The sequence below is a fragment of the Ursus maritimus genome, unplaced genomic scaffold, assembly GCF_017311325.1.
Source record: "Ursus maritimus isolate PB19 unplaced genomic scaffold, ASM1731132v1 scaffold_19, whole genome shotgun sequence".
NCBI lineage: Eukaryota > Metazoa > Chordata > Mammalia > Carnivora > Ursidae > Ursus > Ursus maritimus.
This window is the reverse complement of record NW_024424341.1, coordinates 8,631,355-8,645,938: the sequence shown is the minus strand read 5'-3', so window position 1 is coordinate 8,645,938 and position 14,584 is coordinate 8,631,355. Positions and strand designations below refer to the sequence as shown.

Sequence of the window (14,584 nt, the reverse complement as noted above, 5' to 3'; positions counted from 1 at the left end):
TGTCTGGTCGTCTGCGGCTTGCAGTTTTCAGATTGCTTGTGCACTTCGAACCCGTACCTGCCGTACAGCGGTTCAGTACAACACCCGGAGAAGGAAATTTTAATAACGTATTCGTGAAGTACATGATGAATCTTTTCCTCTGTTATTGGGTTTTAGTGAAGTTAATGTGTTCTAAACTTGGAAAATGAACATTTATACTCTGGTCTCTTGAAATCATTGTTTAGCACATTAGTTTTAAAGCCAAATGGATTAATACATGACTTTTGGCAGGCCGCTCCCCTCTGCTGGTCTCCAGTAGCCTCCTTTTTTAATAAGAGTAGGCAGAACGGAGGGTCCTGAAGGCCCCGCACAGCTTTTTACCATCCTGAGGTTTCCCGAACCTTCATTCCTGCAGCCCATTAGCTCCTGTGTGTATGGAGTGAGAGGTGGGAAAGTCAGTATCTACGTGTAACAATAGTAACTCATAATATTGGTTTGATTAAATCTAAGTAAGGCTTTCTAGTGTGAGATAGATACGTGTACATGTCGTGCAGATGAATGTGGCATATATAGAATGGTTTATGACATTTGAATACTTTGGGTCATTGCAGTGTGAGTTTGAAAGGAGAAAACCAGATGGAACAACAACGTTGGGGCTTCTCCATCCTGTGGATCCCATTGTAGGAGGTAAGTTCACAGATCAGAATGTGCATGATCTTGCCGTTTGGCAAAGAGCAGTAGCCCGGGTGACATTTTAAGACAGCAAGCCTGATAGCAATCCAACTGTATGGTCATCCCCAAAGAACTTGGCTAGACCTCGTGTATTTTGTGCTAATAGCTCGCACGGCTTTTCCTCATCTTGAAGCAGGTGCTATAGAGATCCAGTGTTCTTTAAAGTAAAAAGTCCCTGGAATATCAGACCCACCATTAAAGCCAAAAAATGACGTACTTTCTAGCTCTGGTTCTAAGAGACTATGGTATGTACACTCAGTTATTTTGGGAGGTATCTCAAAACCCTCTTATGTTATAACATAATGAATTTGGCTGGCTTTTTAAGTTTCAGTGAATAGAGCACATATGTATGCCCCGTAGTACCTTAGTAGTCATGGGGTAATACATGCCTGATGACACCATGTCTCTCACTGTGGCTGGTAGAAAGTTTGCAAAGGTTGGGAAGCGTAGCTATAGAACCCCATTCATATTTTTATTTCCTCGGATGCTGTTTTAATGGCGATAGTATAGGGAACAGTTTGAAATTTGATGTAAGAAGAACTCTGTCATTCGTCCTAAGGGTGAAAATCATGTGTCGGGATAAGCAAACGTGAGAATGTTATTTCGTAAATACCCATTCTCCTGCTGCCATTATGAGCAAGATCACTGGGTGTGTGAAAGTGAACGGTGACACTTAGTGAACAGTCTCCATAGCTATCATTTTGCTGCAGGCAAGGCCTGGGAGCTGGCGGTGGAGCGACGTGTAGTAGGGAACAGAACGGGAGAGACGAGTCCCTGCACCTTTTGTCTGTGGGGTAGGGAATGGAGACACAACGAGATCCATCGTGTGAAGAGGGCAGCTGTGACAGGACACAACAGAAGGGACCCGTCTAGTGTGTGGGGGTCTGAGAAGGCTTCCTTATTCTTTAGCAAGGTGATGTTTAGGTTGGTCCCAAAAAAGTGAGTTGAGGGTGAGAGCATGGGGGTAAGAGACCTTGCAGCAGCCGGGACGAGCCTGACGCATTTGAGGACCACACCAGGGCACCTGTTAACATCCTTAGCATTGCGCCCCGCTCTTGAGATGCTGGTGGAGTTCCTTCACGTAGAAAAAGAGGCACTGGTGCTGTCTGGGGGGGAAAACCTCACTTTTTGCTTTTATGCAAACTTTTCACGGTAGAAGTTGATATGGTCTTGGATCAAAGGAAATGCCACAAGACTGAGAACATTGCTCTTTCTAGTATAGCTGTGGTGAAAATTTGGTGGTAAGGAGATGCAACTGACGATTTAGGTGACACCTTAAGATCTGCCCCTTTCTTTGTGTCCAGCGGTCTGTCTGCCCTTGCTGTGCTGTCTGCCATTTCCCGCTCCTGGAGGCAGACTCAGTGTGGCCCGGGCTGACCTGGCTCCTCACGTGGCGGCAGCTCCCGAAGAGCCAGCGTCCTGGTCTGAGGTGGACGCCTTGCCCCTGTTCACCTCTCAGGTTCATCTTCCTACCAAATTCCAGACTGCTTGCTGAGAGGGAGAGAACACTCAGTTTAGGTGTGCAGCCTTTCTCACTGGTGCTTTCAGTTTATCACCGTGGTCACCTGTGGCCGCAGCCTCCTCCAGGGTAGACTAGCATGCCTCGTAGAGACCAGTTTTTCCTGAATACATTATGAGTTCTTGTCTTTTATCCGGTATTTTTCCTTAGTCTTTTGCTGACCGTTTCTACTGGTTTACTTCCATCAAAGTAAAATTTCAACCTTTAAATCCTTAATTTTTTTTAAGCGAAATGCAACGTTATTATAAAGAATTACAGGAAGCAGTAGAGTATAATGGTAAGGACCAGGTTTAGGTCCTAGCTACATTCCTGCCTTGCTGCGATTTTTGTAGGTGAAAGATGGGTGTAGGAAGGGCCACCCGGGATCCTGGACAGAGTCACGTAGATGGCACAAAGCAGTGTGCGTGCAGACACCCCGCGGAGCACCCCTCGGCTCCTTACCACGTGCACCCCCCACACAGTGCCCACTCTTTTGTTCAGAACCAGGCTACTGCCCTGTGAGACTGGGAATGACAACTGGAAGGCTTCAGTCAGGAGTGAATACTTTGCAGGGGTTCAAGGAAGACAAAAGGAACAAAGTCACTCCAGGTAAGGCTTCGTGTTTCTCTCCTCAGCTCAAGCAGCAAGGGGGGGGAGAGAAGCATAATTACCATTTCTTTAACTCTTTTTGCAACATGAATCAGCTGTTCTATTAACTTTGGAAGAAACTGAAAAATCAGCTATTAGTATTCAAAATGAGCTTTCTGCTTTCTTTCCTCTCTCTCCCCTTTGTGGGGAAAAAGTCACTTGAGTTGTGACTTCCCAAGGATCCGGGAAGGGGAAATACCTACCTTGAATTTGTTACACCGGCCAGTGAAGTAGTAAAATTAGAAGGGAATAATCTTTAATAAAGCAAAAATTAGATTGACACACAAGTGGAAGAGTAGTACTGTGGTATTTGATTTCTGTCGACAGTGTTATACTTGAATTACGGACCCTACAGTTCTTACGCTCCGCATTATGACTCCACATTTGCAAATATCAGCAAGGATGATTCGGATCTAATCTATTCAGCCTATGGGGAAGACTCTGACCTTCCCAGTGATTTCAGGTGAGTGACCAGTTCGTCAGTGCCCTAAATGCCACATCCTTCTGAAACACTGGTAGACCCGTGTATATCCAAGGGGTGTGGTCCAGACCAGAGGTGTAACCTCGAGACTCCCTTGAGACACGTGTAAGTCCTGAGGTGAATAAAGTCAACTTAGGGAGGAAGCAGAGGGCAGGAGTAAGTCCAGGACTGAGGCCTGGAGCCTCCGTCATTGAGAGAGTCTTACTTCTCTTTGAAGGTTTCCCCAGGAGCATTTCATTTCACTGGCTTCTTGATATTGTTTAGTTCGCTCAAGATGATAAAGGTTATCACTGGTAAATCTGTGAATAGGTTGTTGTACCCAGACAGAAATTCTTACACCGTGGGTGTAAATTAAGGCGTGTCTGACAGAAACAGTTGGCTGGGATAGGAAGATTCAGCCAACGGAGGTGATTTATGTGGAAGTGACTTTCCCAACACACTCTCTTTCAGCATCCATGAGTTTTTGGCCACATGCCAGGATTATCCTTATGTGATGGCAGACAGTTTACTGGATGTTTTAACAAAAGGAGGCCATTCTAGAACCCTGCAAGAGTTGGAGACGGTAAGAAGGCTGCTAAAGAAACGGGTAATTTATTATTGGCTCTCAGCATTAGTCACTCGGTGTTATGAAACCATGGGAGTCACCAAGGTGACAGCTGAGCTGCATTCCCCTGAAAAGTCAGGCCAGCCTGGGTGGGGACCGTGGGTGGAGGACAATGAACGGAAACGGGTAAGTCAGCTACCAGGGTCTGTGAGGGCCAGAAGACTGTCATTATCTCCCGATCTTGGGAATGTAGGAATCAGAATGGGGTTGAGAACTCAGAAGTCAGCTGGTACTGTGTACCCTAACAAAAAAGGGAAGTCTCGCTCACTGGATTGAAACTAAGTTGCCTGAAGTGATAGAGAATGGCCTCCTCTTTATTACTCAGTAACAACACAGTGGTGGAGCCACAAGGAAGAAGGTAAGAAGCTTCCTCTTTGCTCTGTGCTGTTAACACTTGCAAACTGTCTCCAGTTCGGTTGGACACAATTCATCATCTGGAATGATTCACACCCTTGGCTCCAAGATCAGAACCAGAAAATGTTCCTCCCGATGAATAGAGGAGAGTCAAGCTCCAGGATGTCCTTGTCACCATAGTTAGAAGAACCCTGTGTCTCTGGGGGTCCTAGCTCTTTTCAAGGTCTATGGCTGCTGCTGCCTTGCCCTCTGCCCCCACGTGGCTGCTGGTCCCTGGTGACTCTCATCGGCGCCGATCACCGCCTCACATTCAGTGAGGATTACTGTACAGTCTTCGCACAGGAATGGCTTTCCTCACGTGACCTAAAAAACCTGCTTCACATCCATTCAGAAATATTTTTCCTCTAACCCTCTCATCAGTCTGAATTAAGCGATAGTCTGGAGCTAGAATCGAATAGCTTTCATTTGGTTGGTAGGGCAATAGATTTCAAATCGAAAGTTTCTCTGTCCATTGATCCAGCAGTTCTTCTCAGACTATATCTTAGAAAATTTTAAAAAGTTACATATAAGGATACGTTGTTTATAATTTTTCTAAAAATTGGGAATTGGTTAAAGAATCATAATACAGCCTTTCAAAAAAAAAGATCACATCGTTTTTTATTTTCGCACACGATACGTTTGTCTGTTGCTTAGGTGTGTGTGGTCTCTGACAGCTAGGATTATGGGAAGCTCTCACATTCTCCGTAGCATTTGAATATTTTACGGTAATCCTCTGCTATCCAAGAATATTGCTCTTTTAATGCAAAATAGTCCCCAGAGTGCCTCGTAGTTTCTCCTTGTCATAGATTCACCTGTTGTTGAAAACCGACTCCATTTATTAGGTACTTCTGTGCGGTCTACCAGATATCTTCATAGATGTGTATAGCTTTTTGCTCAGGCACAGAGAGATCAATCTTGAAGTTACCAGTAATAGGTGCTCTTCACTCACAAATACTCTCAAAGTGCCGTTTATTATATCTAACTTGTTTTTGGTTTAAAAATTAAATTCCAGGGGCGCCTGGGTGGCTCAGTCGTTAAGCGGCTGCCTTGGGCTCAGGGCGTGATCCCAGCGTTCTGGGCTCGAGCCCTGCATCAGGCTCTTCCGCTGGGAGCCTGCTTCTTCCTCTCCCACTCCCCCTGCTTGTGTTCCCTCTCTGGCTGTCTCTCTGTCAAATAAATAAAATCTTTTTTAAAAAAATTAAATTCCAATATCCATATTCTTACTCCTTGCCTTGAAACTCTTACTATTTTATTTTCCTTGATATTTACCTTTTTAATGTATCTTTTAATAAAAAGTTGTTTGTCTTTATACTTCCAGCTGTCACCTGAAGATGAAGGCCAGACCAGGACCCTTGACACAGCAAAAGAAATGGAGGTGATTATATTTTACTCTTCATAAAAAATATTTAAATGGAGGATAAGCTAAAAGGCCTAAATGATGAAGCTTTGTTTTAAAAGAACATTATTTACTGAGTATCTCCGTAAATAAAAGCGCTCTTTCACCCGTGGGGAGCATAGCAGCAGCTAGTGCGGCCCACGAGCGTGCAAGCCGGGGGGCCGGCCCCGGGGACCACACAGCGTGACTGTGCACATTGTAGGAACGTAGTTGCAGGCACCAGCTGCTCCGCGTAGCCGAGGAGATCCTCACAGAGAGCATGCCGGGCCTAGAAAGATGAAGAGACATTCTCCCAGCAGGCAGTGGGAAGCGGGCCGAAACTGCACGGGTAGTGACAGAAGCGGACGGGGCCCGTGTGCAGAGAGCGCAGTCGGCGTGTGATCGCGGGGTGCCTGGGCAGAGGAGGGGAGGTGGGGAGGCCTGCACAGGTGAGGCCCTGGCAGTGCCGAGATGCTGAGGTTTTACCCTAGAAGACAGCGCTGAGGAGATGTGGAGGGGAGAGGGGCTGGAGGAGGGGACCCGTGAAGAGTTCTGGGGCTTGTTTGAGCAAAACACTGACGAGCGTGGCAATGCAGAGGAAGGGACTAAAGATACACAGTAAAGACAGGTACAGTAGGAGTCAAGTCCATAGGACCTGGTGTGTGAGGTACATCATGACATCGTGAGCTCCCATCAAAGTGCAGGGAAAGGCGCTCCCCTCTGGCAGGGAGAGAAGCTGCACTCGGTGTCCCCTGCAGGGGTGAGTCAGGATGTTGTTTGGAGTGGGAGGGGAACTCCCGGATCTGGGTTGCAGGTGTGTGGGTCTGGAAGTTGTTGGCATAAAGAGGAGGTTTCACTCCAGTTATTAAAGTGAACGAGATTGTCCAGAGAGAACACTGGGTAAAGGCTGAAGGACAGAACCTTGGAGAAGACCAGTAGGTGAGGTAGGAAAACCACGGAAAGAAGGACACGGGGGAAGGAGTCCAGCAGGGTCCGTTGCCGCACAGGGCCCAGCGAGAGGAGAGTGGAGGCTGTCATTTGTAGCCTTCATCAGAGTGGGGTCAGTAGAATGGGTGGGGACAGAGGTAGGCGGCAGAGGGTTAAATGAGTGGGGGAGGCACGGACGTGCGAGCGGACGGATGTGAGCCCAGTAACTGAGGGGAAGGAGAACTTGATGAGCTCACGAAAGGACAGACGCAGGTGGGAGTGGTATCTACAGAAGCATGTCTGCAGGAGTGAGGCTCGAGCAAGGCCATGTGTTTAGTCGAGGGGGCAGGAACGCAAGAAGTCTTGAGAATGGGAATGGAGGCTGGGTAAAAAGGGACCAGCCCATCGAGTGGGGCGGTGAGGGCCCAGCGCAGACGGCAAGCCATGAGTATACACCGAGTTTCTCCCCCACACACTCTTAGCCATAAGTAGGTGGAGAAATCGGGGGTTCACATAAACATCTGGACGGCAACGCCAGAGTCTCAATGGAAGGGACCGTTAATCCGGTGACTTGTTATCTGGGCTAATCGCTTCCTCAAAAGCAGTGTTGAGGTTATGGAAACTCTGAGTCTTGTCATTCCAAAAAATAAAACTCCACCCATTTTAGGATTTTCTCTCCCCTGTGTAATACTGACAGCCTGGCTTTGGGGCCAGGAGGTGACCCAGGAAGTAGCTCGTGCTCAGGCTCCACTGTGGGAGTGCAGTCATACGCCCTGGGGGCCAAAACATGGCCTGCGAGCCTCAGGAACATGAGGCATCATCACAGTCGCCCAGAAGCTCTCCGTGGCATAGGCAGCACCAAGGCTCTTGTTCCTTTCATCTTAGAGTGCCTGCCAGATGGAACAAATGACGGGCGTTGTGTAAGACACATCACTTCAGGAGCGGGAAGTACGCATTTGTGGATAGTGTGTGGCCCGGACTGGGGACTGGCACTTACGAGTGTTCTGGGAAGATGGTTTTGTAGGTCTCAGAATTCTAACTCCAGAGTAAATAGGTGGACTAACTTGGCCTGTAAACACAAGCCATCTTACTGATTTCTCATTCTAGCACTGTCAGGGCTTAGCAAGCTCAAATAATTCCTGTTTTCTTTTTTTTTTTTTTTTTCCTCTTTTTAAAAGCAGATTACAGAAATAGAGCCAGCAGGGCGTTTAGACTCCAGTCATCAGGACCGGCTCACAGCACTGAAAGCAGTTACAAATTTTGGTGCTCCTGTTGAAGTTTTTGACTCTGAAGGTGAGTGTCACTTCATGACCGCAGGCGGTCACAATTTAATATCACAGTAGTCCACATTGATACAGCCATTCACCACAGGAAGATCTTGGCTGGCCATGCTTCAGTGAGGAGTAAAGCATGTCTCTGGTGTTGATGTCATTCGAAGGGGATTACTCCTTTGAGGAGAGAGGACTAGTCAATAGATAGCAAAACCCCAGAGCATAGGACTCACTTTACCGCACAAGATCAAACACAAGTGTGTCCATGTTTTCTTTAGTGTGTTATTCTTCATACCACACAGAAGCCGAAATGTTCCAGAGGAAACTTGATGAGACCACCAGATTGCTCCGAGAGCTCCAGGAAGCCCAGAACGAGCGTCTGAGCACCAGACCCCCTCCCAACATGATTTGTCTCTTGGGTCCCTCCTACAGGGAAATGCATCTGGGTATGTGACGCCTCCGGTGAGAGGAGAATCGCGGGTACTTAAAGGGAAAACCGTCTGAGAAGTGATACGGTGTCAAGTGGTGCTGAAGTGAACCACGGATGGTTTCTTTTTTGCATTTATGCAGTTGACCCTTGAACAACCTGGGGGTTAGGGGTGCCGAATGACCTCCCTCCTCCCCCACCCCGTGCAGTTGAAAATCTACATGTAATTTTTGACTCCCCCCCCCCCACTAACACATACCTTGTACGCCGCCTGTATTATATACTGTTTCTTACAGTAAAGCTAAAGAAAAGAAAATGTTAATAATGAAGAGAATAGGTTTACAGTCCTGTGCTTGTCAAAAAAAAAATCTGCGTATCTGTGGACCGGCACAGCTCCAGCCCCTGCTGTTCCAGAGTCAACTTCATAGTGCGCTTTTGTTTTTTGTTTATTAGTATGTAAAGGAACCGCGTTTTAACACCTAGAACTGTTTTTCTGTTCTTTTCCCTAGCTGAACAGGTGACCAGTAATCTGAAAGAACTTGCACAGCAAGTCACTCCAGGCGACATTGTCAGCACGTATGGAGTGCGGAAAGCAATGGGGATTTCCGTCCCCTCCCCCACTGTGGAAAACAACTTTGTAGATTTAACAGAAGGTATGTGCCCTGTGTGTCTGGGAGGATGGAGGGCTTTTATGAGTAAAAGGAACATCAGTCCTCTCCCCTCAAGTAACGTTGGAAAGATTTTTGTCTCTGTGTTGATAAACTTTTTATTAATTCTTTAGACAAGACGTAAAGGAAATAAAGATTTGACACATTTGCAAAAACCCCACAATGATACCCTAGTAGTACATCTAGTCATTAACCTTGAACGTGGTAAAGAAGGGCTGTCAGCACTTATTCTTCTAGATGATACCTTTACCTTTTAATTAAAAGGGAAAAAGTGCTGAATGAGCTGTAACTTTTCCTTTCAGATTTTGAAGAACCCAAAAAGACTGATGTTGCCGAGCATGGACCTGATGGGATTTGAAGCTCACTGGTATTTCGTTATATATTATGTACATATTTTTTTCATTCTTAACTTGGAAATGCTTTTCAGAAGATATTAAATATTTGTAAATTGTGTTTTTAATTAAACTTTGGAACAATTAATTTTAATGTTCCAGAGATTGGACTTGTATTAGGTAATAAAGCTGAGCCTGGGACTATGAGCTGTGTTGTACTGTCAGCTTAGTCGCCCCTTGACCTTCCCCCAGGGTTGGGTCTGAGGATGAAGTGATAAACAAACACTTGGGAAATAAACAGCCTTTTCAGGACCCTTCGTTAAAAGCAGCAAGTCCCCTAAATAATTGAATTCCCTCATTTTTCCGCATTTGCCAAACTCCTCATTAAAGAGATAACCAAATAGTTCCTGACTTATCAGATTTCACCTAGATGATTTATTCAAAGAAGGGCCTCACGAGAAAGGAGCAGGACAGACTCTGACCTGTTGCCATGCGGAGGGGGCCCGGGCACAGCTGGGTCAGAGTAATCACAGTGCCGTTTTCTTAGGGCTCACAGGCGGGACCGGAGCTTAGATGCTTCTTTAAAATGCCCATCCAGTGAGATTTTCCATCATTACACTGTGAAAACAAATACTAATAGAGTCTAAAATTATTTTTTTAGTGTTATGTCCCCTGCATACCTGATGGGAATGATGTCCTCCTGTAGAAAGATGAGGTGCCTCACACGAGGAGTTTCATAGCACTAACCTGTCTGGTAGTCCTGTTTGGTTTATTTTTTCCATTTTTGAGAGCATCACTTAGAACTACCATAAAAGGAGAAGCTAAATAAGAAAGGGAATCATGGAGCTTAAAGGAAAGTTTACGTTTCTGTTTACTGTTTCTCCCAGGTCACCACCGCAGCGTGTCCCCTGAACTAAGAGTCCTCTCCTTTTATCTGAAATACAAAGGTCAGCTGCTTGAGCAGATAACGGGGTAGGAGACCAGGAGACATGCGGTCCTCTTCCATAACCAGGCATCACATGGCAGCCTGCTTCAGGGAGCCCTGCTTGGGCTGTACGGAGCCCCTGTAAGATCCCTGGCTAGAAGCCGTTTTATTTTTATTTTCCTGACTTTGAAAAACGAACATTTAGCAAGAATAAGTGGGGTGAAGGAAAATTGATTGTCTAAGACAACCCAGTCTTTTAAAAACCTACTGAAAATCGTATGCCAAAAGAACTTCAAAATTGTTCAGTTATGTATTTTTATCAAGTCTTTTTAGAGTTTAATCTTTCTATTATAATTTTCTTAAATAGACCAAGAAAACATTGAAATTCAAAACACTTTAGGACATTCAGATTTTCCAAATTGCTGATTTAATGTATGAAAGGCTAAACAAAGTAGAAACACTGGTGCTTTATAAAAATGAAGTATAACATTTTGAAACAAATGTTACAGATCTATAAATATTCAGTATACAGAATAATTCCTAGTTATTGGTATGTACCTTGTCAAAACCTGTTTGTGGACATGACCTATTATATACACCATGTATACAGTGGTTAATGATCTTTTTTTCTGTTAGGAAATTTTCTTAATGAGTAAACCAGAAAACTTCAGGTGTGACTTTCACTAGAGTCGGGGAGGCACCTTCATGCCGGCCCGTGACCCCTAGGAAAGTCAGTGTTAGAAAAGATACTTGTCCTGTCATAAAACAGAACAACGCCTGCAAGGAAGGGGCCCGGCCCCTGGAAGACACACTGAGCAAAAGTGACCGCAGGTGCCTTTCAGGGTCCTTTCCACACATTGGTCAGCACATCAGAAACTCAGAACTTCCAAAATTGTGCTTATCGGAGCACTGTGCGTGAATTGGAAGTAAAAAGATAGGACTGATACCTACTTTTTAAACTCCAAATCAGGATTTCTGTTGCTGGAGGAAAAAAGTAATTTGAATTTTGCAAGAGTAGAAGCAGGTGCACCTCAGGGAGGCCCAGCACACCTAGGTGTGTCTGTCATGGTATCCGCGACAGAACCTTCCCGACCTCCCAGGAGAGCCCTGCTCAGCAGCCCTGGTCGCTGCCGATTTAAGTGTACGGGTTGCAGTGTAGTACTCACTGGAAACCAGCCCTTTATATGAAAAGTTGGTGCATAAAAGCCGTTTTTAAGTGAGGTTATTCCCCTTAACAGCAGTTGTGCCGTAAAACTTTGTACAGCAAGTTCTTGTAATTCATTACTCTCTCTCCCAGTGGCGCACAAGCTCGGAGCCACGCTCGCGTATCCGCTCCTCCGCGCAAACTAGATAAGCCCCTTCTCAGGCAGATAAGCCCGCAGACCCAGCCGAGCAGACAGCGGGTTCAGCTCCAGTCCTCCCTGCCCTTGGCTGCAGCCCCGTGTCCGCTTTTGAAGTCTCCCATATGCAAGATTGCCTGTAATGGCAGGGGGGTCCCGGAGGCCCCTGAGCTGGGAATCCCTGCTCTGTAGTGAAATGCAGCTGTGTGAGAAACCCCGGGCGTGCTCCGGTGAGGAGGCAGCGAAGCTGAGCCAGAAAAAGGAACGGGTTCCTTCTCCCCTGGAAACACAGTTCAGGCGGACTTCTGACTCTGAGAATTGAAGCGCTGGGAGACGCACCTTGCAGACCTGGCTTTTCGCACTTGCCTTGATTCCCACGGCTCAGCATTGCCCACGTCTGGGACCCTCTTTGCACGCTTCTGTGGAGTGGATGCTTTTCATTTGGCAGCTCTTCAAGTTAGGTGTGAGGAATAAAGAAAAGGAAGGAAGCGCTACAGGTTGTGTCCCGTCTGCACAGACTGCGCTCCTTTCCACTGCAGAAGCTGAGATTTAGCGGAAGACCGCAGGGCAGCGCCCCGCACACGCGGGAGCGGTCGCGAAGGGCTAGGAAGTGGTGCCTTATTTCCTGGGCTCCGCCGCCGCTTGCCTTCTTGCCACATTCCTCCGGGCCTCACCACCCCCGGCTGGGCCGATCCAGAAACAGACACTGGACGGTAGGTTCTCCTTCCGTGTCCGTGGTTAAAAAGACCGTACGCTGGAGGGAGAGATTTTGTCTAGCGTCTAAGAAATCAGTAAAAAGGGTAAAACCTCCACTAGTAGTAAACCCATTTAAAACAGACACATGCTAGTGATGACGAGAGGGAACAACTGTCCACGGTGGTTCTTTCTCCCTAGAAACCACAGCTGGAAAACAGCCTTCCAGCTGTAGTCCCTGGAACGCCTGTGTGAGAAATGTAGAATCCCGTGGCCGATCCGCTGGGGAGAAAGGAGCACCCAGCCCATCCTGGAGGACTCGTCCCAGTGCCGTACCTAGAAAAGACAGGTCCCACTGTGCAGCTCGCAGGCCAGGCAGGGTATGGGCGGTTCATGCCGACATCGCCACAGCACCTAGGGGACCGAGCATCTGAACCTCACGAGCGAGCCTCTCCACGCTGTCTAGAGGCTATGGCAAAGACTCGGACGGCGCGGAGGTTCCGGCTGCCTGTGCGTGGCAAGGCTCCGTGGTCACCCCAGGCCGGGGTCTGATGCACATTTCCAGAAATCCTCTAGCAAGAGTCCGAGGAAGCCACACACAGCCATCTGCTGGGGTAGTGACTTCCAGACCCTTGGAATGCCTTTGTGACTGGTGTGGGGCCGAGTGCTCCCCTTGGCTTGTCTCAGGGAAGGAAATCCGCTTCCAGCATGTTCTGCACCTACCAGAAGCCCTCAGTTCAGCCCCAGCCCCTGGAACTTGGCAGTGTCTGTACAGACAAAGTAAGTCCTCAGCTCGCCTTTGCCTTTGACGTTGATCAGTCCCCGGCATTCGCAAGAATAACCTAGGCCCTGGAGGATGGTGCATGTCTCCTCAGTAACCTGAAAAGGACAACAGTCTTGGGAAGCAGGAACACCACCTGCTGTGGGGGGACAGGCAGAAATCAGCCCCAAGAAGCGCACACGTCTGGTGTCCCTCAAGCACGTCAGGGCTGGAGTCACATAGCTGACCGATGCCCGGGTCCCCGTGCCTCTGGGAAGTTCCTCCCCCTGTGGTCACAGGTTACCCAGCTGGGTTGTACCTGGATCTTGCCAAGTTCTCCAGTGCTCTCCATCCTGCTGGCAACGTTAACCGTGTTTCCCCAGATGTCATACTGAGGCTTTCGTGCTCCAATCACTCCAGCAATCACGGGCCCGTGGTTTATGCCTGAAGGTGACATTTGCAGTTGGTGGGTCGCAGAGGCCAAGCCTCAGGCTCTGCCCTTAGTGGGAGCCCACAGAGGCCAGCAGCAACCACAGAAAGCACCAACAGCTGAAATGGGGGTTGGAGGGGGCTTCCCAAGCCCGTGACAGGAGCTCTCATTCAGGGTATGGGAGGGGCACTCCCCGGGCAGCCCTCTTCCGGCTCCTTGCTCCAGAAGTCGGGCTGAGGTTAGCACTTTTCTAGCGTCTGCTCATCTCCCAACAAAGAGTAAATGGGCTTTGAGTACCAGCCCTGTTAGTTAACACGGAGTAGTTAGGTCAATAACTCTGCTTTGTTCTCAGTATGTTTTAAGGTTTACAGAAGGTGATTTTTGGGTTCTCCATTTTCTGTAGGGTTCTGTTCCTATCTACTCAGAACTTTCAAAGGTAACTTTATAAACAGAATGCAAAGAAAGAGTAACTGCCCCGTCGCCAGTGTTGTAAGACCAAGAGGGATTTCTCAAACCTTTCCTACCAGACAGTGAAGCGCCCCATCAGGCCCGAGCGCGGGCTTGCCAGGACGCACGGCCCGCCCCCCTCCCCGAGCCCGGCCTGCCCACGCTCTGGGCCCTCACCAACTCGGAGGCGGAAGGAGTTGAACGAGTGCCGGTTGATGCCGTCCAGCTTGCTCATCAGGGCGATGCTGAACTCCACCATGATGCCAATGTGCGCGTGCTGTCGCTCCAGGTCCTGCGGGGACAGAGCGCTGCGCACGGGACCTAGGGGATCCCCTGCCCCGACTTCCCGCCTCCACCGGGTGTCGTGTGGCATGAGGCGCCTCCTCCAGGCTGAGCTGTGAGGCCCTCCGCCCCCCCCCCCACAGGACAGGGCAGGAGGGGGTGTCCCCTCTAAGTCAGGTGACAGGGCTGGGACCTGTCGAATGCCCCTACTGTGAGGCTGGGACGTGAGGCCACCAGCTCCGCTCCGTACCTGGTTCTCCGCCCCTGAGGGGCTGCTGAGCCCTGCGGCTGCCATGTATGTGCTGCCGATGGTCTTGATCTTCTCCACGCTGCTGAACTTGGGCTTCAGGAGCAGCTGCGGGACAGAGGGAC

General features: G+C 48.3%; 2 protein-coding genes across 5 annotated transcripts in view; one reads left to right on the top strand and one right to left on the bottom strand.

Annotated features, from left to right (window-relative positions):
* Window positions 1–9,542, top strand: part of BRD7 (bromodomain containing 7) — a 35,288-nt gene extending 25,746 nt beyond the window's left edge. The window contains exons 9-17 of one of the 2 annotated variants that reach the window (XM_040633287.1): window positions 591–666; window positions 2,711–2,818; window positions 3,185–3,320; window positions 3,789–3,900; window positions 5,654–5,710; window positions 7,816–7,930; window positions 8,211–8,354; window positions 8,845–8,988; window positions 9,306–9,542. In XM_040633287.1, the coding sequence (XP_040489221.1) occupies window positions 591–666; window positions 2,711–2,818; window positions 3,185–3,320; window positions 3,789–3,900; window positions 5,654–5,710; window positions 7,816–7,930; window positions 8,211–8,354; window positions 8,845–8,988; window positions 9,306–9,361 (948 nt within the window). In that variant the 3' untranslated portion in view covers window positions 9,362–9,542. The remainder of the gene's footprint in view (window positions 1–590; window positions 667–2,710; window positions 2,819–3,184; window positions 3,321–3,788; window positions 3,901–5,653; window positions 5,711–7,815; window positions 7,931–8,210; window positions 8,355–8,844; window positions 8,989–9,305) is intronic. The other variant, XM_040633288.1, reaches the window with a different exon arrangement.
* A 1,126-nt stretch (window positions 9,543–10,668) lies between these two features.
* ADCY7 (adenylate cyclase 7) overlaps window positions 10,669–14,584 on the bottom strand; it is a 42,457-nt gene continuing 38,541 nt past the window's right edge. For all 3 annotated transcript variants that reach the window (XM_040633283.1, XM_040633284.1, XM_040633285.1), the window contains exons 23-26: window positions 14,463–14,567; window positions 14,108–14,222; window positions 13,373–13,497; window positions 10,669–13,172 (exon numbers count right to left, since the gene is read on the bottom strand). In XM_040633283.1, coding sequence (XP_040489217.1) covers window positions 13,026–13,172; window positions 13,373–13,497; window positions 14,108–14,222; window positions 14,463–14,567 — 492 coding nt within the window. In that variant the 3' untranslated portion in view covers window positions 10,669–13,025. The remainder of the gene's footprint in view (window positions 13,173–13,372; window positions 13,498–14,107; window positions 14,223–14,462; window positions 14,568–14,584) is intronic.